The sequence below is a fragment of the Scyliorhinus torazame genome, chromosome 1, assembly GCF_047496885.1.
Source record: "Scyliorhinus torazame isolate Kashiwa2021f chromosome 1, sScyTor2.1, whole genome shotgun sequence".
Classification (NCBI taxonomy): Eukaryota; Metazoa; Chordata; class Chondrichthyes; order Carcharhiniformes; family Scyliorhinidae; genus Scyliorhinus; species Scyliorhinus torazame.
Genome location: NC_092707.1, coordinates 247,820,372 through 247,844,908, shown reverse-complemented (window position 1 = coordinate 247,844,908; position 24,537 = coordinate 247,820,372). Strand labels below are relative to the sequence as shown.

General features: G+C 44.1%; 1 protein-coding gene across 3 annotated transcripts in view; it reads left to right on the top strand.

The window, feature by feature from the left end:
• gemin6 (gem (nuclear organelle) associated protein 6) overlaps positions 1–20,892 on the top strand; it is a 76,409-nt gene extending 55,517 nt beyond the window's left edge. Inside the window, exons 1-3 of one of the 3 annotated variants that reach the window (XM_072504442.1) lie at positions 946–1,035; positions 10,072–10,225; positions 20,459–20,892. In XM_072504442.1, the coding sequence (XP_072360543.1) occupies positions 1,005–1,035; positions 10,072–10,225; positions 20,459–20,843 (570 nt within the window). In that variant the 5' untranslated portion in view covers positions 946–1,004 and the 3' untranslated portion in view covers positions 20,844–20,892. Of the gene's footprint in view, positions 1–945; positions 1,036–9,199; positions 9,391–10,071; positions 10,226–20,458 lie in introns of those variants that run through there. The other 2 variants (XM_072504450.1, XM_072504459.1) reach the window with 2 other exon arrangements.
• Positions 20,893–24,537: the final 3,645 nt, after the last annotated feature.

Here is a 24,537-nt window from a genome sequence, read left to right as displayed (position 1 = left end):
CCTCATGTAATGTGCCTTTGCAAAGAAAGTCTAGAGAGAGGGGAGGTTTTTTGTCAAGGTTCATCCTGAGCAGTTGCATGGGTCAGGACTCTGTAGACAAACATCAGCTGTTGCTGGAGGATCATCAACTCGGTGAAAAGGACTTTGGTCTACCCAAAACCTGTTGGTCTTCCAGTAGAGTTGTCCTCGCCTGAATGCTGCAGCATAGTACATTCCAAAGCCCAGGACTACAGGCTGAAGTACACATTAAAACTTGCGACAGCCGCCACAGAGCTGCAATGGAGGAGGGGGGGGCGTTGCACAGAGGGTCATTATCTAAGAACTTCCAGCCATCGTGTACTGAGGGACTGGGAATTGTATAGAATCCCTATTGGCTGTATGATCTATACTGAATGCATACTGTGAATATTACACATATCACGATTGTACAGAAGCACCTCAGAGTGCAACTTTTTTGATGTGGACACCTTAAATGCCCTTTGCACCATTTGTAATGATCATTTAGAAATGTCGGTGATGTTTCTTTGACTGTATGGACGCGTCTCAACAGTGTGACATATGTAGAAAAGAATATTATTGAGCTTTGTGTGGTAGCCATTTTGAAATGTGTAATGTTCTTTGAGATATTTTACGAATAAAGTATATTGTTGCAAAAAACAAAGACCCCGCCATTTGGAAAGACATTGTGATGACACTCCCTCGACACAATCCTGATGGGTATAAATATTTCTCACATTACAAGGGAAGTAGTACAAGACAGCACTGAGATCCGACGTTTATCTTGAAGATTTAAACATTCATTAATATTACGTAAGAAACATTACTTCCACATACATTACTCGCTTACACTCCAGGGTTGACCTCAGCTCGCAGCGGCGAGAGGGAAGGGAAGAAACGGCCGGTCCTCTTATACGCTCACGTGATTTTTTTCAAATGCCTGACGGTTATGATACCAATGCAGGTCATACGTCATTCAGGAGGGACAACGGAACGAGGTGACGTAAATGAGAAGCGCCGGAACCCGGGAGCAAGGCGGTGAGTGGTTTGTTCGGCGCCTTTTAATCCCTCAGTAATCAAACAGCTCGTTAGGTTTTAGGACGCGTTGTGCAAATTGCGAGGTTTAATATCTTATCGAATTACATTTCCGAAGTGTGTTTCAATAAAGTCGGGGTAAAATTACACTGACGGAAGGTTATCGACCTGAAAGGTTCATTCTTGTATCTCCATAGATGTTGCCTGCCCTGCTGAATGTTTCCAGCATTTCCTGTTTTTGATTTCAAATTTTCAGCATATTTTATTCTAAATTATGCAGCTGTTTACCTGCACTCAGACTGCCACGTTTTCCACCTCCTCGCAGCAAGGCAGCACTGATTCGTGTCACAATTTGTTCTCTTGAACTTCAAAATCCAAACCACCGCAAACGCTGGAACCCAAATAAAAACTAAACAGTGGAGAGACACTCCGTGGGCTAAACATGGGGTTGCCAACTCATGTTGAAGGCATTCCACATGGGTGTTCTGACTACATGGGACCCGGGTTCGATTCTGACCTCGGGTGAGTATCTCCCTGTGTCTGTGGGTTTCCTACAGGTGCTCGGTTTCCTCCTGCAGTCCAAAGATGTGCAGGTTAGTTTGTTAGGTGAATTAGACATTCTCAATTATCCTTCAGTGTACCTGAACAGGCGCCGGATATTTTCACAGTAACTTAATTGCAGTGTTAATAAAAGTCTATTTGTGACACTATTAAAGATGATTATAAATTGCCCCTTTATGGTTAGGTGAGGTTACAGGGATAGGATGGGGTTGTGGGTCTAGGTAAGGTGCTCTCTCGGAGGGTTGTTACAGACTTGATAGGCTGAATGGCTTCCTGCTGGACTTTGTTGGATGCAAGGAGAGGAGAGGGGTGGGGGTACCATTACACCAATGCCTTCCCATGTAGAGGTTGCATGGGGAACAGTGGATGGGAGGTCGGAGGAGAAGAGTGCATTTGGGGTCAGCAGACTGGAGCTCCGTATTTTGCTTTTACTCACGCCAGTTTGCTCTGGTAAGACCTCCTTATTTTTTGGACTTGTACAGCTACCCAGGCGCAAAGGATAATATGAGTCCAACTTGGTTTGTTACTCATCTGACACCTTCCCCAAACAGTCGTGCGTAGGTCCAGCCATTTGCAACTGAGTTGGATCTTTCTCTGACTGGGTACAATAAATATGGCAATAGGAACCTTTCCCATGCTTGGGAAGCTGAAACCAACTGTACTGCTATTCTCTCAGTTCTGATTAAAATCAGCTAAATATAAAACAGATAGTTCAATCTCTGGAACATCTTATCCTCAGAATATCTTTTAAGTTCAGCTGTGCAATACAGACAAGGATTTCTTCTTAAACTGAAGTCACTGGTTTGTAAGTAAATGCAACAAAGAATTTTTTTAAATTTTGTTCATAGTATGTAAGTGCCACTGGCTAGGCCTGCATTTATTGCTCATCCGTAATTGCCCTCGTGAAGGTGGTGATCTTCTTGAACTGCTGCAGTCCAGTAATGTCTCAAACAATATATAAAAGAATGACCAGATTAAAATGTTGTTAATGGTATTGGTTTGGGCAGAGTGTGAATTTTGGTCAGGATGCCAAGAGCTTCTTGATTAGTGCCACAGGATCTTCAAAGTCCTTCCAATCAGGCAGATAGTTTATGTGCTGGAATGGGACTTGAATCCCGACCATTTGATTTAGGATCTAGTCGAGAAATGTCCTTGTCTGTATTGCTGAGCTAATAGCATTGCAATATTAACTACTGGCCGGGGCAGTTTATTTTCCTTTTTATGCAGGGCTGATTTTTTTTCCCCCCTCCGTTTTGCTCCTTAAATCTTTTTTCTTTTTTTTCCTAGAAATTTAGGGTACCTAATTATTTTTTTCCAATTAAAGGAAATTTAGCGTGGCCAATCCACCTAACCTGTACATCTTTGGATTGTGGGGGTGAGACCCACGCAGACACACGGAGAATGTGCAAACTCCACACAGACAGTTGCGCTCCTTAAATCTTACTCTATTTCCTCCACGTATGTATGTCTGTATGAAATACCAAGGGACAAAAAAACATTAGTGGGTGTCATATATAGACCCCCAAACTGCACTGGTGAGGTTGGGAATGGCATTAAACAAGAAATGAGTGATGCATGTAATAAGGGAATACCGGTGATCATGGGTGATTTTAATCTTCACATAGATTGGGCAAATCAAATTAGCCACAATGCCGTAGAGGAGGAATTCCTGGAGTGTATACGGGATGGTTTTCTTGACCAATATGTAGAGGAATCAACTAGCGAGCAAGCCATCTTAGACTGGGTACTGTGTAATGAGAAGGGAATTATTGCCAGTCTGGTTGTACGAGACCCCTTGGGGATGAGCGACCATAACATGATAGAATTTTTTATCAAGGTGGAGAGTGAAGTAGTTGATTCAGAGACTAGGGTGCTGAATCTTAATGAAGGGAACTATGAAGATATGAGACGCGAGTTGGCCTTGATAGATTGGGGAGAGTTACTTAAAGGGATGACAGTGGAAAGACAATGGCAAACATTCAAGGAACACCTGGAGGAACTACAGCAACTGTTCATTCCTGTCTGACACAAAAGCAAAGGGGGTAAGAGGGCCAATCCATGGCTTACAAAGGAAATTAGAAATAGTATCCGATCCAAGGAAGAAGCATACAGATTGGCCAAGAAAAATAATAGGTCTGAGGATTGGGAGCAGTTTAGAATTCAGCAAAGAAGGATGAAGGGATTGATTAAGAAGGGGAAAGTACAGTACGAAAGGAAGCTTGCAGGGAACATAAAGACTGACACTAAGAGTTTCTACAGATATGTGAAGAGAAAGAGTTTGGTAAAGAGAAATGCATGCCCATTGCAGACAGAAACAGGGGAATGCATAATAAGGGACAAAGAAATGGCTGAGCATTAAATACATACTTTGGTTCTGTCTTCACAAATGAGGACACTAATCAGATCCCAGAAATGTTGGAGAATGAAAGGTTTAGTGAGAGGGAAGAACTGAGGGAGATCAACATTAGTAGAGAAATGGTGCTTGGAAAACTGATGGGATTGAAGGCGGATAAATCCCCAGGGCCTGAGAATCTGCATCCCAGAGTGCTTAAAGAGGTGGCTCTGGAAATAGTGGATGCATTGGTGGTCAGCTTCCGGGATTCTATAGACTCTGGAACTGTCCCTGCAGATTGGAGGGTAGCTCACGTCAGTCCGATATTCAAAAAGGGAGGTAGAGAGAAAACAGGGAATTATAGACCAGTAAGCCTAACATCGGTACTGGGGGAAATGCTTGAATCCATTATCAAGGACTTTATAGCGGAACATTTAGAAAGCAGTGGCAGGATCAGTCAGAGTCAGCATGGATTTATGAAGGGAAAATCATGCTTGACAAATCTGTTGGAATTCTTTGAAGAGGTAACCAGTACAGTCGACAAGGGGGAGCCAGTCGATGTGGTATATTTGGACTTTCAGAAGGCATTTGACAAAGTCCCGCATAAGAGATTATTGTGCAAAATTAAAGCGTATAGGATTGGAGGAAATGTATTGAGGTGGATAGAAAACTGGTTGTCAGAGAGGAAACAAAGAGTAGGGATTAATGGGTCCTTTTCAAATTTACAGGCAGTAACCAGTGGGGTACCACAGGGATCGGTGCTGGGACCCCAGCTATTCACAATATATATTAATGATTTGGATGAGGGAACAAAATGTAACATCTCACAGTTTGCAGATGATACCAAATTAGGTGGGAGGGTGAATTGTGACGAGGATGCAGGGATCCTACAGCAAGATCTGGATAGGTTGGGAGAGTGGGCAAACCAATGGCAGATGCAGTATAATTTGGATAAGTGTGAGGTTATTCATTTTGGAAGCAAAAACAAGAAGGCAGATTACTACCTGAATGGTTGTAAATTGGGAGAGGGGAATGTGCAGCGGGACCTGGGTGTCCTTGTGCATCATTCGCTGAAGGTAAGCATGCAGGTGCAGCAGGCGGTAAAGAAGGTTAATGGTATGCTGGCCTTCATTGCAAGAGGTTTCGAGTATAGAAGCAGGGATGTGTTGCTGCAATTGTACAGTGCCTTGGTGAAGCCACACTTGTGTGCAGCGAAGGTTTACCAGACTGATTCCAGGGATGTCGGGACTGATATGAGGAGAGATTGACTAGGTTGGGATTGTTCTAGCTGGAGTTCAGAAGAATGAGGGGGGATCTCATAGAGACTGATAAAATTCTAACAGGACTAGACAGGGTAGATGCAGGGAACATGTTACCAATGATAGGTGTGTCCAGAACCAGGGGTCACAGCCTGAGGATTCAGGGTAAACCATTTCGGACAGAGATAAGGAGACACTTCTTCACACAAAGAGTGGTGAGCCTGTGGAATTCATTACCCCAGGAAGTAGTTGATGCTAAAACTTTGAATATATTCAAGGGGCGGCTGGATATAGCACTTGGGGAGAATGGGATCAAAGGCTATGGGGAGAAAGCAGGATTAGGCTATTGAGTTGGATGATCAGCCATGATCGTGATGAATGGCAGAGCAGGCTCGAAGGGCCAAAAGGCCTCCTCCTGCTCCTATCTTCTATGTATGTATTACTGATTGACATTTGTGTTCAAGATGGCTTAAGAGCATAAGAAATAGGAGCAGAAACACATCTCTAAGGCCCCTCAAGCCTGTTCTGCCGTTCAAATAAGATTGTGGCCTATCTATGTCACCTGCGCTTTCCTGCCTTATTCCCATATCCTTTGATTCCCTCTCCATCCAAATCTGTCTTGAAAATACTTCCCTCATCATGAGACTATGATTCTTAGTTTGAGACTTTCTAATCAGAGGAAACGGCTTCTTATGCCTACCCTGTCAAGCATTTCTAAGAATTTTTTACCTTTCAAGGAGATCACCTCTTTTTTTTTAAAGATCACCTTTTATTCTAAACTGCAGAGAATACAAGCCCATTCTGCACAAGATCTCCTCACAGGACAGCCGCCTTATCCCAGGAATCAATCTAATGCATCCCTCAAGCATTTATTTTCTTAGATAAGGAGACTGAAACTGGACACAATATTCCAACGCCCCATATAATTGCAGCCAAACTGCCTTAAATTCTATGAGGATGCCCAGATCCCTGTTATCACCTTTTTAAAAAAAAAAAAAGTTCTGGAAAATAATTTGATATTTTCCACATTATACTCCACCTGCCAACTTCTCCCCTGCTCACTTAGCGTGTCTAATTCCTTTCAGTATCTATGTATCCTCTTCACAGCTTACGTTTCCACCTAGCTTTGTGTCATCAGCAAACCTGGATACTCTTCTCCAGAGGGTGGTGTTGAAGAGCGTGCAACTCACTACCACAAGAAGCTGTTGAGACAAATAGCATAAATGTATTTAAGGGGAGGCTAAAAGTGCGTGAGTGAAAAAAAATTACTCGTTCCCTCATTATACAGGTTGTAAGTAGCTGTGGCCCAAGAACTGATCCGTGTGGCACCTCATTAGTTACAACCAGCCAACTCAAAAATGAGGTGTTTCCTGCCCATTAGCAAATTCTCAATCCAAGCTATTGTCAGGTGGATGTACCTTTTAAGAAATGGGTGTGGAGCTGGGCTGTCTGTCTGCCTTTTACTTTCGTTTTGAGCTGGAAGCTGCAGTGTGTTTAGTTTCGTTTTCAGAGTTGGAGAGCTACATTCAAACAAGAAGCTGTATATCTCTCTGCAATCTAAAGACTGTCTCCAAATCACTTGATGATTTCAAAGTAATACCTGTTTCTATAGAGAATTTAAACCTGCTGTCTTTATTTAAAAAGGGTTTAACTTATGGATGTTGTTTGGGAAGTTATTAAGGGTTATCTATAGAGTACTGTATCTTTTGGAGGGTGGTCATGGTTGGTAGTTGATAAACTGTTTGCTGTGTATATAAAATGTTAACTGGATTCATAGAATAACCATTGTTTTTGTTTTAAAATACTTTTAGTTCTCTGTTGCATCACACCTGTAAAGTGGGCCGTGTGCTCCTATAACCAAAATCTATTTCAAGTTGTGGGTCAGGTGAACTCCATGATATACTTTGGGGTTCTCTAAACCCGGGCCCATAATATTATACCTTCAATCCCATGAGTCCTCATTTTGTGTAACAAACATCTGTGTGGCACAATGTTTTCTGTCCTTTGCTATTTTTTTTGCCTCATCCATACTTATTCTATACAGGAGGTATTCTGATTTTTTGGGCCAAGATCCTTTCTACCTTTATTTCATTCTCTATTTATCAGGACTACCTCCCTGCAGCCTTTCCATTTTGACTATCTTTTCTAAAAGTCAAGTAGTCAGGAATATTTAGTTGTAACCTTGGTTACCTTGCAGTCACGTCTCAGTAATAGCTACTGGATCAAACCCATCTCTTGTAATAAGATATATGCATTAATGGCAAAAAATGCTTTGACTGTCCAGAGATAGTGGCTTCAAATTAACTTTTTACTATTTTTTCTTAATGTGGACTTAGTCACTGATGTCTTGTTACTTTTGTTCTACACTCCGATACACTTCCCGATACACTCTCCTTGATTTTACCCAAAGCTCTATCCTGCTCTACTTTTCACTTTTAACTTGTAAACTGAACCTCAACTCATCGCAGCCTGTGGTTTCCCACTTATTAGTTTAGGGACCTGTCTACCGCCCTGGTTATTTGACACTGATCCCAACCTGGTTTAAATGCAGCATGTCCCAGTGGAATAGCCCAAAGTGGTGCCAGTTCTCCAGGAATTGAAACCACTGCCTCTTACACCACTCTTTGAACTACGCATTTGGCCCCACTAATCTGTTTGTTCCATGCTAAGGGGTTCAAGCAGTAATCTAGAACTAGAGATTATTATCTTTGAAGTTCTGCCTTTTAATTTGGACCCAAGCTCCACAAAACCCTTTAGCAGAATCTCATTCCTTGTCCACCTCTGTTGGCTCCTGTGTGAACCACAAAAAGTGGATTATCTCCTTCTGCTCTAGGTACTTCTCCAGCTGTGAGGCAAATTCAACTACAGAGAGTCCAATGTTACAAGGTAAATGCAATAACTTTTATTTTTAAAATAAATTTAGAGTACCCAATGATTTATTATTTTTTCCAATTAAGGGACAATTTAGCAAGGCCAATCCACCGAACCTACACATCTTTAGGTTGTGGGGGTGAAACCCACGCAGGCACGGGGAGAATGTGCAAACTCCACTCGGACAGTGACCCAGGGCCGGGATTCGAACCCGGGTCCTCCGCGCCGTAGGCTGCAGTGCTAACCACTGTGCCATGTGCCGCCCGCAATATCTTTTATAATAATAATCTTTATTAGTGTCATAAGTAGGCTTACATTAACACTGCATGAAAAGTCCCTAGTTGCCACACTACAGCGCCTGTTCGGATACACTGAGGGAGAATTCAGAATGTCCAATTCACCTAACCAGCTCGTCTTTCGGGACTTGTGGGAGGAAACCGGAGCACCCGGAGCAAACCCACGTAGACATGAGGAGAACGTGCAGACTCCACACTGACAATGACCCAAACCGGGAATCGAACCCGGGTCCTTGGCCCTGTGAAGCAACAGTGCTAATCAATGCTAACAGTGCCACCCTATCCTGGCAACGTAGCCTTCAAAAGTCCCAGCTGTGGCTGCAGAAAAAGAATCTATCCATCTGACTAAACTATCCTCTACCACTTGAATGATCTCTTGAACCATGGTGCCATGTGCATCCTTGCTGTGTATTTTGTTGAGTGGTAGTCCCAACAGTTTCTGTACCATGGTGAATGTGCCTCCTTCTCCTGTCTCTGTGGGTCTGTTTTGTTTTTTTGTTTTTAAATTTCTTTAGAGAACCCAATTCTTTTTTCCAATTAAGGAGCAATTTAGTGTGGCCAATCCACCGAACCTGCATATCTTTGGGGTGTGGGGATGAGACCCACGCAGACACGGGGAGAATGTGCAAACTCCACACAGACAGTGACCGGGGCCAAGATCGAACCCAAGTCCTTGGCGGCGTGAGGCAGTAGTGCTAACCATTGCGCAACCCGGGTTGTACAGGTCTAATGGAGGTAATGTAATAAAGAGGACAAGATGTCTAATTTGAAGAAAATAGTATTAATTACAACAGGGTATTTCAAAGAGCGGCTTGCGACCAGCAGGTGTGTCGGGGTGGGTGTCGTGGATCGATAGGTTGCACCGTTCCTGCTGTGGTCCCAATCGCGGGAGAAGCGCCCAGCAGTCGCTACCAGCTTTTCTACATTGAGAATGGCAGCTGCTTCCACCTTTTAGCGGCAAGTAACGGAGCAGAGTTGCTTCCATTTTCCAGCTGCTGGCAAGAGGACTGTGAAGATGGATCGTTTTTTAAAAAACAAGGTAAGTGAACGTGGCATGGGACATGAAGATTGGCCGGTTGGCAAAAGTGGGTCCCGGGAAAAAAAGTTTGCAAAACACGGAATTAAAACACTTCTATATCTCTGTGGAAGAAGCTCTAAAGAAGAGCCATATGGACTCAAAAGTTAATTCTGTTTCTTCTCAGATGGTGCCAGACCTGCTGAGTTTTTCCAGCATTTTCTGTTTTTATTTCAAATTTCCAGCATCTGTAGTATTTTGCTTTTATTATACTTCTACGGGCGGGGGGGGGGGGGGGGGGGGGGGGGGGGTGGTTAGCACTGCTGCTTCATGGTGCTGAGGACCTGGGTTCGAACCCGGCTCTGCGTCACTGCCCGTGTGGAGTTGCACATTCTCCCCTGTCTGCATGGGGCTCACCCCCATAACCCAAAGACGTGCAGGTTAGGTGAATTGACCACGCTAAATTGCCCCTTAATTGGGAAAAAAAAAGAATTGGGTACTCTTTAAAAAATACTTCTACATCTCCTGGTTTTGTGATGCCTAATTCAGAATTAATGTATATGATCTTTAAATGTGGTTTAACCATTGAGTTGAATTTATCCTATCTGCAGATTTACTTTAAGAAATTGTTGCAAGATAGAAAGACCTTCAGTAATGAGATGAAGAATACAATGTTTTTCATTTATATTTTTCATATTTCGATAGATTGGGAAAGCATTTGTACAGTGAATATGAATGAATGGATTACAAAAAAACCTTTGGAATGGGAAAAATATCTGAACAAAGAAGTAAAAGTCACTGCAGATGAAAAAAATGCATATCAAGGCTGGGTCTTTACTGTTGACCCTGTATCGGGAAGGTAAGTTAAATTTGATGAACATCTCTTTAAATCCCACTCTTTTTCTAAACCTATCAACATAACATTTTATTATTTTCTCCCCCACGTACTTGAAGCTTCCCTTTAAATACATTTATCCTGTTTGCCTCAACAGTTCCTTTGGTAATGGATTCCACAGTCTAACCACTCCCTGGAAAATAAGTTTCTCCTGAATTCCCTATTGGATTTATTAGTGACCGTCATATTTAAAGCTCCTAGTTTTGGTCTCCTACTCAAATTGAAACATCGTCACTATGTCTTCCCTATCAACAAACGTGCCTTGAACTGTCAAGTGTTGCTCTAGTAACAAGTAAAGGGTAACCATCACTTGTGCTGCCTGAGATAAATCTTTATAACCATCTTTCCTAAAGCTCCCAAGCTTGAATCCCTCCAATTTGGTTTCCATCCTGCCAGTGCCAAAACGACCCTTATCAAAATCACAAATGGCATCTTATGTGACTCTGACGAAGGTAAATTATTGTTCCTAGCCCTTCATGACCTGTCTACAGACCTTGACGCAAGTGACCACACCATCTTCCTTTAATGCCCCTCCACTGATGACCAGTTGGGTGAGTCTGCACTTAGCTAATTAATTCTCTTCTCTTCGTGCAAATACATTTTATTGAAAAAGTAAAAAAAAAAAATCTCTTCTCTTCTCTGCCCCCTCACATTATCTTTGGTGTTCCTGACGATCTATTGACCTCTTGTTTCTCATCAATGTGCTGCCCTCGGCAACATGTTTGGAAAACAGACCATTTTTTTCACATGTACACCCAGCTCTACCTCCCCAAACTTGGGTTAGAATTTTTAATTTCTAACACTAGTATCTTCAGTTGTGCTTGATCTACAAGGTAGGAATTACTAGCATTTATGAATCAAGTAGAATTTATTGAGCAAGATTTTACATATACCTAACAAGAAGTAGTGAAGACAACATAGAGGTTTCTCATCTCTCAAAATCCCAGGAATTCTTGGTCTTGTCTTTGAAGTGATGTTGAACTGTATACAGAAGAGTAATACCCCAGAAGCCATGGTATCACGGTTCCAACAAGGATTACAGTTTCTCAGCTTTTATCCCTCAGTATCCCATTCCTCCTTCCTATTTGGAGATGGTCCAAATTTACTTCTATTGGCTATAGGATGCAAATCACCTTGTATCACCCACCTTTGCAAACTCCGCTTTGTGGGTCGTAAACTCCAGAAGTTTACATTTCATCGCAAGCAAATGCACATTTGCTTCCAAATACAGAAAAGCCATAAATAAATGCACATTCTCTTGTCAACATAGCTTAACCCGAACCCCACACTAAAGCTATTAAAATCAACAGTTAAGACCACTGCCTACCATAATTTAAGAGAATAAAGATTTCCTCTCTGAATCAGATCAATTAAAGCAATGCATTGTTTGTTTAAACATATTGCTATCTTTGGTTCAGGCTTCTTTTAGCTATTCCTTCAAGCTGATGAAAAAAAAAAGACAACTTCAGCTGAAGACTCAAAGGAGCTCAGTCATAAAACAATAAAGCCGACTTCGAGTGGCAGCCATGGTGTGAGTGGTCGCACATAGGGCAGTTCCTGCTTAAAGGCACAGGAAAGAGCTCTTTCTACCTGATACTGGATGGAATTTTGATGAAAAGGCGTAGGTGAAACACTGCTGCCTCACGGCGCCAAGGTCCCAGGTTCGATCCCGGCTTTGGGTCACTGTCCGTGTGGAGTTTGCACTTTCTCCCCGTGTTTGCATGGGTTTCGCCAGGGTAGGTGGATTGGCCACGCTAAATTGCGCCTTAATTGGAAAAAAATGAATTGGGCACTCTAAATTTTAAAAAACCCAAAAAGGCGTAGATGAAGGTTGGAGGAGTAGTTTCCCCCGGCGGTGTTTTGTCCGCTGGTTACCAAACTTGGCAGAAGACGGTGAGAGACCTGGCCAAAGAGGTGGAGGAAACCTGGAGCAGCCTGTGTAAGGATGGCTGAGGGGGAAGGGCCTGTGCAAGGTGGAAGGCCCCAGATTGAGCACTTGATGGCTTTTATTAAGGAGGAATTCCGCCAGCAGAGGAAGAAAATGTGAGGGAATCGCTTGAAGGCTATCGAAGGAGCTGTGGCACCCCTGAAGAGTTTGTTGGAACGGGTGGAAAAGTGTTTGCAGGGGTCACAGATTCAGGAGATCGAAGAAGTGATCCCAGACTACAGCGATCACGTGGTGGCTCTGGAGGCGGAGGTGGGGCTCCTAGGAGACCTGTGTAAAATGTTGAGGGCAAAGGTGGAGGAGGAGGAGAACGCCTTGAGAAGGCAAAACCAGAAAATAGTGGGTCTGCCTGAAGGAGTGGAAGGTGCGAGTGCCACGAGGTACGTCTCGAAGATGCTGGTGGGGCTGGTGGCGGCAGGGGTGCTAGATAAGGCCAATGAAGTGGACCTGACGCACCTGGCGCATAGGCCCCTGAGGCAGCAGCCGAGAGCTGGGGAGCCGCCACAGTGATCGTGAGACTCCACAAATTTGTGGAGAAAGAGAAGATTTTGCATTGGGCCAGGGAGAAGCAAACCTGCTGGTGGGAAGGGAACAAGGTCCGAATTTATCAGGACATCGGAGCCGAATTGGCAAAGCGGTGGGCCGGGTTCAACAAGGCCAAGGCGGTGCTGTACCGGTGGCAGATCAGGTTTGGGGTGCTTTACCTGGCGAAATTATGGGTGACGTTTGGATGCCAGGAATATTATTTTGAGACCCCAGAAGCGGCCGAAGACTTATTAAGGAGCATAAACAGGGGGAGAACTGAGTGGACTATACTTTGAAACTTGGGTGCTGCCACTTCGTAATGGTTGGGAACATGTTCGAAGTGGGGTAGAGATTGGGAGAATTTCATCCACTCCGGTTTGGAGGGGGTCCTTTTTTGGGTTTGCTGTTTACTGTTGGGATTGTAAGGGGCGATAGGGGTGAAAGGTTTATGTAGGGATGGATGTTCCCATCTCCCCCTACTGTTTTATGGCCGGTTTCCCACTCGGGGTTTGATTCAAAATCGAGGGGAGTGGCGATTTTAATGAGCAAGAAAATGGGATTTGTGAGTGCGAAGGAGGTGAGGGTTCCAGTTGAGAGATATGTGATTGTGAGTGGGGTATTAGAAGGGCACCGGTAGTGTTGGTAAATGTGTATGCCCCAAATTGGGATAATGTGGGTTTTATGAGGGGGTTGCTGGCAGTGATCCCGGATTTGGCCACACACCAGTTGATCATGGGAGGAGATTTTAATTGTGTCCTAGAGCCGAGGGTGGATAGGTCGAACCCCAGGTCGCTGAGTAGGGCACAAATGGCAAGGGAGCTGGGGGGGGTTTATGGAGAGGGCGGGTATGGTGGATCCATGGCGGTTTTGGAACTCGGGGTGGGGGGGGGGGGGGTATTCCTTTTCACACGTTCTTAAGGTATTTTTGAGGATTGATTACTTTGTAATGAGTCGGAAGATTTTGATTGGGGTGGAGGAGGCAGAGTATGCGGGGATAGTTATCTCAGACCATGCGCCCCACTGGCTGGAGATTCAGTTTGGATCGGGACGAGAGCAGAGGCCGGGGTGGAGGTTTGATTCGGGGTTGTTGGCGGATGGAGGTTTTTGTGATGAGGTGTGGGTGGCGATTAAGGAGTATGTGGAGTTGAATTGGAATGGGGAGGTGTCGGCAGCCATTTTTTGGGAAGCACTGAAGGCAGTGGGGGGGAAATTATTTTGTTTTAAGGCTTGTGCGGATATGGAAAGGAGGGAAGAACATGACCGTCTAGTGAACGAGATAGTGGAAGTGGACAGGGAGTATTCAAGGGTGCCCACTGCGGAGGGACTGGCGAGGAGGAAAAAGATGCGGGGGCAGTTTGACAATGAGGAGAGCGGTAGGGCAACTGCGGAGGGCAAGAAGGGTGCAATACGAGTGTGCGGAGGCAGGCTGCATCCAGGGAAATATTGAAGATCTGGACTGGGGCTGGGGATGTGGTGTCGGAGCCAGGGAAGATAAATGAGGCGTTTAGGGAGTACTACCAGGGACTGTACGAGGCAGAGCTGGGGGGAGAGGACGGGGACATGGGGCGGTTTCTGGACGAGCTGGAATTTCTCCAGATGGAGGAAGCAAAGAGGCATGTGTTGGAGGAGCCCCTGGGGCTGAGGGAGGCGCTGGATAGTGTCAGGGGTATGAAGTCAGGGAAGGCCCCAGGGCCGGATGGGTACCCGGCGGAATTTTATAAGGAATTTGTGACGGACCTGGCACCACATCTGTTGGGGGCGTTTAATGAAGCACTGGAGAAGGGGGAGCTGCCGGAGACGATGACGCAGGCAGTAATCACGCTAATCCCAAAAAAGTGGAAGGACCCGGTGGAATGTGGGTCGTATATGCCCATATCACTATTGAACACGGATGTGAAAGTATTGGCTAAGTTGTTGGTGGAGAGGATGGAGGATTGTGTTCCGGGGTGGTTGCAGAAGATCAAACAGGCTTTGTGTAGGGCAGGCAGCTCGTGAGTAATATAAGATGGCTGTTGAATAGGGCAGCACGGTGGCGCAGTGGGTTAGCACTGCAGCCTCATGGCGCTGAGGTCTCAGGTTTGATCCCGGCTCTGGGTCACTGTCCGTGTGCAGTTTGCACATTCCCCCCATGTTTGCATAGGTTTCGCCCCCACAACCCAAAAATGTGTAGGGTAGGTGGATTGGCCACGCTAAATTGCCCCTTAATTGGAAAAAATGAATTGGGTACTCTAAAATTTATTTTTTAAAAAGATGGCTGTTGAATGTGATGATGAATCCATTGGAATCTCTGGTACCAGAGGTGGTGGGGGTCCATGGATGCGGAGAAGGCATTTAATCGGGTGGAGCGGCGGTACTTGTTCGATGTTTTGCGAAGAGCTGGGCTGTGATTTGTGGCATGGGTGCAGTTGCTGTATGTGGCACCAAGGGCGAGGGTGAGGACAAATGATATGAGTTCACAAAGCTTTGATTTACACAGGGATACGGGGCAGGTGTGCCTGGTGTCACCGTTGCTGTTTGCGTTGGCCATAGAGCCATTGGCGATGGCTCTCAGGGGGTCAGCGGAGTGGTGGGGGATTATGAGGGGACAGAGGGAGCATCGGGTGTCGCTCTATGCCGATGACCTCTTGCTGTATGTTTCGGAACTGCTGGAGAGTATGGGAAGGATTATGGGCCTGCTGGGGAGGTTTGGAGGGTTCTCTGGGTACAAACTAAATGTAGGGAGAAACGAGGTTTTCCCGGTGAATGAGCAGGGACTTCGGGCAAATTTAGGGGGGGTTGCCATTTACGGTAGCGAGGGATAAGTTTAGGTATTTGGGGATTCAGGTAGCGAGGGAATGGACAGGGCTCCATAAGTGGAACTTAACGAAGCTGGTGGGTCCAAGTGGTGAAAATGAATTTTCTGCCGAGATTCTTGATTATTTTTCAGGCTCTCCCAATCTTTATACCAAAGGCCCTTTTTTGGAAAATGGACACAATCATTTCGGACTTTGTATGGGGGGGAATGGCGCTGGGAGTCGGGAGGACCCTGCTACAGGCAGCAGGGAGGGTTGGCGTTGCCGAACCTGCTTCATTATTATTGGGCGGTGAATGTGGACAAGGTGTGGCAGTGGTGGGAAGGGGAAGGGGTGGAGTGGGTTAGGATGGAGGAGGAATCTTGTAAGGGGTCTAGTTTGAGGGCTATGGCAGCATTGCCAATGGCTCCGAGTAGGAGCCCGCGGTGCAGTCCACGGTGAAGATACGGAATCAGTTGAGGCATTTTAGGGTGGAAGAGTTGTCGGTGTTAATGCTGCTGTGCGAGAATCATGGGTTTGAGCCAGGGGGCTTGCGGGGGAGAGGGGGGGCGTGGATAGTGTATACAGGAGGTGGAGGGTAGTGGGGCTGGCCAAGGTGAGGGATCTGTATTTGGAGGAAGTGTTCGCCAGTCTGGAGGAGCTAAGGGAGAAGGTAGAGCTGCCGAAGGGGAGTGAGTTCAGGTATCTGGTTAGGGACTTTGCGCAAAACGTCTGGAGTGAGTTTCCTAGGTTGCCGGGATACACCCTACTGGAGCGACTGCTGCTTCCGGATGTGGAAGGGGAGGGAAGAATTGGGGATATATACAAGTGGCTGGGGGGCAGTGAGGCGAGCGGGTGGTGAAGATCAAGGAGAAATGGGAAGGGGAGTTAGGAGGTGAGATCAATTGGGGAGTATGGAGTGAGGCACATGCATAGGGTAAACGGGACCTCCTCTTGTGCAAGGATGAGCCTGATACAGTTTAAGGTGGTGCATATGACTCGGGCGAGAATGAGTGGGTTCATTCAGGGGGTAGCAGATGGGTGTGAGAGGTGTGGGCGGGTGCCAGCGAATCACGTGCACATGTTTTGGGGTTGTGAAAAATTGGGAAGATTCTGGGCGGGAGTGTTCCCGCTCTTAGCCAGGATAGTGGAGGAGGAGGTGGACCCGGACCCTTTGGTGGCGATATTTGGGCTTTCGGAGAAGCCGGAGCTCATGAAGAGGAGGAAGGGCAATGTCGTGACCTTCGCCTCTCTGATTGCACGGCGGCAAATTTTACTGGAGTGGCAGTCGGCATCGCCACCAGGGGTAGCGGCTTGGTTGGGTGACCTGTATGACTTCCTGCGGTTAGAGAAGATAAAGTATGAGTTAAGGGACTCTACAGAGGAGTTTGAGGAAAGGTGGGGGATGTTTGTGACCGTATTTGAGGAGCTGTTCGTCGCTGGGGGGGGGGTGGAAAAAGGGAAAACATTTGTACAGACTATATAGTTGATTGCTGGGAAGTGTGTTTCCTGGGGTGTTTATGTGTTGTAATCTGCTTTGATACATGTTTGTAATAAAATACATTTTTAAAAAAACAATAAAGCAATTTTGTTTCTTCACAAACAACTGACTTCCTGTTCCACAACTACCTGGACTGTTAATTGTCCAACAGAAAGGTAAAACTGAATCATTTGCATTTAAACTGGTTTTAGAATAAAATCCATAGATATTACAGATTCTTAAAAAAAAAAAGTAGAAATTAAAAATCTTGCACCTCCACTTCTGCCAAATAATCAGATTACTCACCTGATATCCAGTACTGAATAAGCAGAAATTTCCATTTAAAATATTGAAAAAAGCAAAGCCATTGTCTTCGTTCCCTGCTCCAGACTTTGTTCCCTAGCTAATGACTCCATCCTCCTCCCTGGCAACTGTTTGAGTCTAAACCAAACTGTGTGCAATTTTGTTATCATAATTAGCCCCGTGATGATTTTCCAACCACTTATCCATGCCATCGCTAATGCTACCTATTCCATCTCCACAATGTCAGACTGCGTCCCTGCGTCAGCTCATCTACTGCAACCCCATACATGCCTTTGCTACCTCTCCCTGGACTGTTCCAACGGATTCTTGGCCAGCCTCACAAATTTGAAATCATCCAAAACTTTGCCCCTGACTTTAGTTGTGCTAAGTGTTGTTCACCCACTGCTCCCTACATTGACTTCTGGTCACACAATACCTCAATTTAAAAATTCTTATCCCTGTTTTCAAATCCATCCATGGCCTTGCCCCTCCCTATCCTTGTAATCTCCACCATCCCCAGGACTATCCAAAATATCTGGTCTCTTTAGCAGTCCTGATTTTAATTACTTCACAATTGGTGGTCTTGTCTTCAGCTGCCCAGGCCCGAAGGCTCTGGAATTCTCTCCCTAACCACCCCATCTCTCTTTCCTCCTTTAAGAGACTCCTTAAAACTTATCTTTTTGATCACCTGCCCTAATATCACCTCATATGGCTCAGGGTCAGAATTTGCTTTATAAAGTTTCTGTGAAGCACTTTGGGATGATTTATTTGCTTAAAGGTGCTATATAGATGCAAGTTGTAAAGTGACATAATTGTTGGGTGCATTGTACTCCCAACACAATCTTGCAGCTAGCAGTGAAGAACTGTTAACTCATGTGCTCCATATAAAAATCTATAGCTTTTAATACCAATTATGTAGGGATGAGGGGAGAGCTGGCTAAGGTCATTGGGTAAGTAGATTAAAAAGATGACCATAAATAAACAGCGAGAAATATTTAAAGAAGCAATTCAAAATGTTCCAAGTTCACAGTAGAAGTCACAAATTGCATGCCAAAAATATAGAGGATAAACAAGGGGCTAAAAAAGCGAGGAGCTTAGTGTAATAAATATCAGCAGAAAAAAAGTATTAAGAGAAATTAAGGGACTAAAATCCAACAAGTCCCCAACCTGTATACATCATAGGGTTTTAAAAGTTGTAGTTGCAGAGATCATCAATGCAATGGTTATGATTTTCCAAAATTACATACTCTAGAATACTCCCAGTAAATTGGAAGTAAGCAGGTGCAACTCTACCATTCAAGATAGGAGGGAACGAGAAGGCAGGGACCTAGAGGCCTGATAGCCTGGCATTAGTCATTGGGAAAATGCTAGAATCTCTTAAGGAAGTCTTAACAATACACTTAGAAAATCAACATAATTTTATGAAAAGTAAACTGTGTTTGACAAATTTAGTGGAGCTTTTGAGGACGTAAGTAGTAGGGTAGATAAAGGTGAACCCAGTAGATATAGTGTACTTGCATTTCCAAATACACAAGATAAGGGCTAGGAGTTGGGGTAATATGTTAGTATGTTAGAGGATTATATAATAGTCAGGAAATAGCCTGTCGGGATAAACAGGGCATTTTCAAGTTGACAGGCTGTGAGGGCAGCATGGTGGCGCAGTGGGTTAGCCCTGCTGCCTTACGGTGCCGAGGTCCCAGGTTCGATCCCAGCTCTGGGTCACTGTCCATGTGGTGTTTGCATATTCTCCCCGTGTTTGCGTCTGTTTCGCCCCCACAACCCAAAGATGTGCAGTGTAGGGGGATTGGCCACGCTAAATTGCCCCTTAATTGGAAAAAATGAATTGGGTACTCTAAATTTTTTTTAAAAAAAGTTGGCAGGCTGTGAGTAGTGGAGTGCCACAAGGATCAGTGCTCATCTATTAAGAATCTATATTAAAGTTTTAGAAGGCGAGACCGAGAGTAATGTATCTAAGTTTGCTGATAATGCAAAGCTAGATTGCAATGTAAGCTTTGAGGAGAATACTTAGAGGCTGCAATGAGATATGAGTAAAGTGAGTATCCAGCAGCTGATAGATGGAGTGAGTATGTTACGGGGAAATGTGAGGTAGTTTACTTTGGTAATAAGAATATAAAAGCAGAATATTTAAAAAAAGGCACAAAACTGTTCAGAGGGATTTGGGTTACTCGTACAGGGAACACAAAGTTAGCATGCAGGTCCAGCAAACAATTAGAAAGGTAAGTGGCATGTTGGCCTTTATTGCAAGTGGATTGGAGTACAAGCATAAGAAAGCCTTGCTATGGTACGAGATGAAATGAAATGAAATGAAAATCGCTTATTGTCACAAGTAGGCTTCAAATGAGGTTACTGTGAAAAGCCCCTAGTCGCCACATTCCGGCGCCTGTTCAGGGAGGCTGGTACGGGAATTGAACCGTGCTGCTGGCCTGCCTTGGTCTGCTTTCAAAGCCAGCGATTTAGCCCTGTGCTAAACCAGCCCAGATGAGGCCACGCTGGAGTACAAAATGCAATTTTGGACTCTATATTTAAGAAAGAATGTACTTCCATTTGGAGGTGATGCAGTAAAGGTTAATGATAGAGTTGCCCTCAGATGGGGAGATGAGTAAATTGGGCCTACAGTCCTTGGAGTTTAGAAGGTGAGAGATGATCTAATTGAAACATACAAAGAATCTGAAGGGGCTTGAGAGGGTAGACATTCGGAGGTTGTTTCCCTTGGTAGGGCATTTAGAGTATAGGAGCACAATCTCAGGATGAGGAGAAATAACTTCATTCGAAGGGTTGTGAATCTTTGGATTTCTCTACCTCAGAGGATTGTAGATGCGCTATCATAGAATATATTTAAAGCTGAGGTGGACAGATATTTGAGGAATCAAAGGTAGCTGGCCGAAAAGTGAAGTTAAGGTCAATGTTCAGCCATGATAGTATCGAATGGTGAAGCTGACTTGAGGGGCTATATATTCTACTGCTGCTCCTCGTATTCTTATTTCCAGTCAGTTGCCTCAGGGCAATAAAGGCCAATCATAGACTCTGGCATTTAGAATTGTTGATTAGAATGCATGTAGGAAGGCATCCATTTGGCTGCAATCATCTGTTCGGATGTAGTGTTTTGTCTATTCAAACATATGTGGTCAACTTAAATCTTTTATTTCTTTCAGCATTGTTCTGGTAAACTTTGTGGATACTGGAAAGGTGTCTGTTGTGACTATTATGGGCCACGCAATTCAGACAGTGGAACTAATCAGTGAAGGAGAAAACAACACAACTGAGAAACTCTCTGCCTTATTTATGCCTGTAGCTGCCAAGGTCTACAGCAATGAGGAACTTGGACAAAGGAAGTCCAGCCTTAAATCTTGGTTAGAGAAAAATCGGATTCCTGTTACAGAGCAGGGAGACCAACACACAGTGCTGTGCGTGGCTGGGGTATTGACAGTATCACCACCATACAATCCAGAAGACTGCAATAGCTCCAATGAAATTATCCTATCCAGGGTTCAAAGCCTCATCAACTGTAATCCAGATGCTGATCACAAAACTGATTGAAGGGGAATACTTAATGTTAAATTATTAAATATATATTTCCTCTGGTAAATTTGGTGTCTGTTCTTCAACACTATTGTTAAACATGAGCTGTACTTCTGTTGTAGATCTCCAGTTTAGCAATGATGTGGTGGTGAATTTATTCTGTGTGCTTCGTAAAATTGAAAGTTGTAGCTAATCTTACCCAAATTGATGTACCATTTTTGAGAAACCCAGAAAAGAATCTCACAATTGTTGAGAATATCTGCTATCGATGCAGATATTTTTCATATACATTCACCTCATGAAATAAGATACTGTTGTTAGTATCTACCGATCAGATTTTTAAATATAAATTTAGTGTACCTAATAATTTAGTTTTTTTTTCCAATTAAGGGACAATTTAGTGTGGCCAATCCACCTAACCTACACATCTTTGGGTTGTGGGGGTGAAACCCACGCAGACACAGGGAGAATGTGCAAACTCCACACGAACAGTGACCCAGGGCCGGGATTCGAACCCGGGTCCTCAGCGCCGTAGGCTGCAGTGCTGACCACTGTGCCACGTGCCCCCCTATCGATCAGATTTAATAGTAAAAGGATGTGTCGAAAACAACTGTTCCTATTTGTTAGTGTTATATATGGCAGAATCATAGGGTTTGTTCTGCATTGTAATGTTTGAATTTCAAATTTCAATGAAAAAATGTCATCCACCAAAGTGAGCACAAATATCTTCTGCCAGTTAAAAGTTGTTTGAATGTTTTCATGGTGAGAGTGGGAAGATGGTTTTGCAGTTACATCATGTAAAACTTGCTTGGAAAAGAACAGTTGTTATCTTAGCAGAGTTCCGTAGAAGGACTGGTAGATCTGAAAGTTTCAGGCAATATACTCTAATAGGTTGGTACACATTAACGTTCCTACTGCTGATAATCAATGTGTTTCTTGGGTAAGGGTAGATAGACGTCACAGATGCGAAGCCATCACCTTGGGGGAACAGTGTGGTGTTGGTAGATTCCCATAGCCTCCCTGACAAAACCCATATGCCTGTGCATAATGGATGGAATAAGTCTAGAGCTAGGCAAGTGGATGTGGTGGATTTTAAGTTGGACATGTTTGAAAATGGCTAGCTTGTCCAATTCACCATGGTTAAAGCAAGTTTGAAGTGCCTTGAGTCTAATGTGCAGGCTGTGGCTGATATAGAAATGCTGTAAATTCCTGATGGTGGTGATATTTTCACCTATATTCAAAAACTATGATTGATTTCAATACTTGGTACATAAATAGGGTACCACTCAAGAAAGAACTGGTGACGATGTGGATCTTGATCCTGGAATTTAAAATAATCTATTAAAATAAAGTCAATTTGCCCAATCTCCCAATGTGGATTGTCACAGCTGCCAATTTGTAAGCAAAGTTTTCAGTAGGGATTAGCCTGACGCCTGCTTAGTGCGATAGAAGCTCTTAATCATTTTGGCTTTGGCGTCGCAGAGCATCATTCAGGCAGTGAGGAGCCAGTTTTTTTTCCTCAAGCTCGTACTAAGCCTCAAGGAAGAGCGGCGTAAATATACTAATGTTGAATTAGCATAGCATAATGGAGGTATGTGTTCTGCTGAGTGCCCTCTCCCCTTGTTTATTATGCAAGAGTTTCTTGTCTTTGAGGGTATGAAAGGTGGAGTGGTGTTTCTTAGATGATGTGAGTATATGTTGTAGCCTTGGTGAAATGGAGGGCATCCTCCAATCGTTTTCCAACACCCTCATTAGAAGAAGAGCTTACTCCATCAGTGACAAGAATCATCTATGACAAAAAAGTCTAAATGTCAACTCGTTTACACAAGATTAACATAACATACTCCATTGCAACTACCTCCACTAAGGCAAGAGTCAGTCCCTTGTACAGCACTTCCATCTTGCACAGGCTACAATGTATAGCGGACGTAGAAGTCTGACACGAGTCTTCATACTCGCAGAGACAAGTAACTATCTCTTAATAAAGCAGGAATTTACTACATACCATGCGACTGGAATAATCTACATTACGAAAAAAATTGCAACCTACACACTAGACTCAAGGAATATCAAGCACAGTAAATGGGAGAATTCAGCTATCATCAAGCACTCAATAACCAACACATCCAATGGTCTAACTTTAGACTTATCTGTCACACGCTGGCATACAAAGAGTGTTAGGGTGGCCACAGAGATCTACCAACATCACACTGACTCCCGAGACACAAGTGACAATGGTGGTACAGTGGTTAGCACTGCTGCCTATGACGCTGAGGACCCGGGTTCAATCCTGCCCTGGGTCACTGCCCGTGTGGAGTTTGCACATTCTCCCAGTGTCTGCGTGGGTTTCACCCCCCCCCCCCCCCACCCCCCCAACCCAAAGATGTGCAGGTTAGGTGGATTGGCCACGCTAAATTGCCCCTTAATTGGAAACACAAAATAATTGGCTACTCTAAATTTAAAAAAAAGACATAAGTGACATCTATTGGGGCAGCATTGTGGCGCAGTGAGTAGCACAGCTGCCTCACATCGCCGAGGCCCCAGGTTCAATCCCGGCTCTGGGTCGATCACTGTCCGTGTGGAGTTTGCACATTCTTCCCGTGTTTGCGTGGTTTTCGCCCCCACAATCCCAAAGATGTGCCGGGTAGGTGGATTGACCACACTAAATTGCCCCTTAATTGGAAAAAATGAATTGGGTACTCTAAATTTAAAAATCATAAAATAAGTGACATCTATCTACCTTTAGTCAAGAAGCACACTTAACATCCATTCCACAGTTGATTGATTGGCCACAAGAATCTTAACATATAACAATCTATTCGGTGGTTAGCACTACTGCCTCATAGCGCCAGGGATCTTGGGTTCAACTCCAGCCTGTGTAGAGTTTGCACATTCTCTCAATCTCTGCATGTGTTTCCTCCGGGTGTTCTAGTTTCCTCCAGTCTAAAGATGTGCAGGTTAGGTGGGGCTACGGGGAGCGGGCCTAAGAAGAGTCCTCATTCAGAGGGTTGGTGCAGATTCAATGGGTTGAATGAACTCCTTGTGCACTAGGAATTCTATGGATTCTATTATAAATACAATAGCCTGACAAATCAACAGCAAGATCCCATCCTCTACTGCCTTTCACCTGTTCCAATCATTTCTCTACTCAATGGGCAGGGCATGGTGCCCAAAACGTCAAGACCTACAAGTTCTTTTAAGGAATTCTTCAGAAAATTAAAAAGGTGTAACCCAAATATCATCTTACTCAATGTTTAATCCAATGGATTTTGAAGAGGTTGTTCAACAACTCCACAGGATGCATGGAATATCTTTGAAGGAATAATGCTGTGCATGTAGGATAAATCTCAAATCAGAAAGCTGAGACCAAATAAGAACGAATGTAAATTGAGTAACTAACAAATTACAAATGAAAAAGGGAAATGATCTTATGAATCATGCAGGGAGAAATGGGATGGGTTTCATTGATCAACTTTGATCAGAGGGACAAAGTGAGACTTGACAAGATATAACAGCAATATGTTAATTCAATATGCAAGAGCAAGATGATCGTGAGAAGAATAAAAGGTGCAATTGGATGTGAAACAAGACTACCACAAAATATTAAATAGTCTAAAAAGTTTACATAGATTAGAATGTACACTGAACAACTTGTGTTTTTGGGGAAGATCAAAACAGAATTTACAACTTCAATTAGAGATGAAGGTAAGTC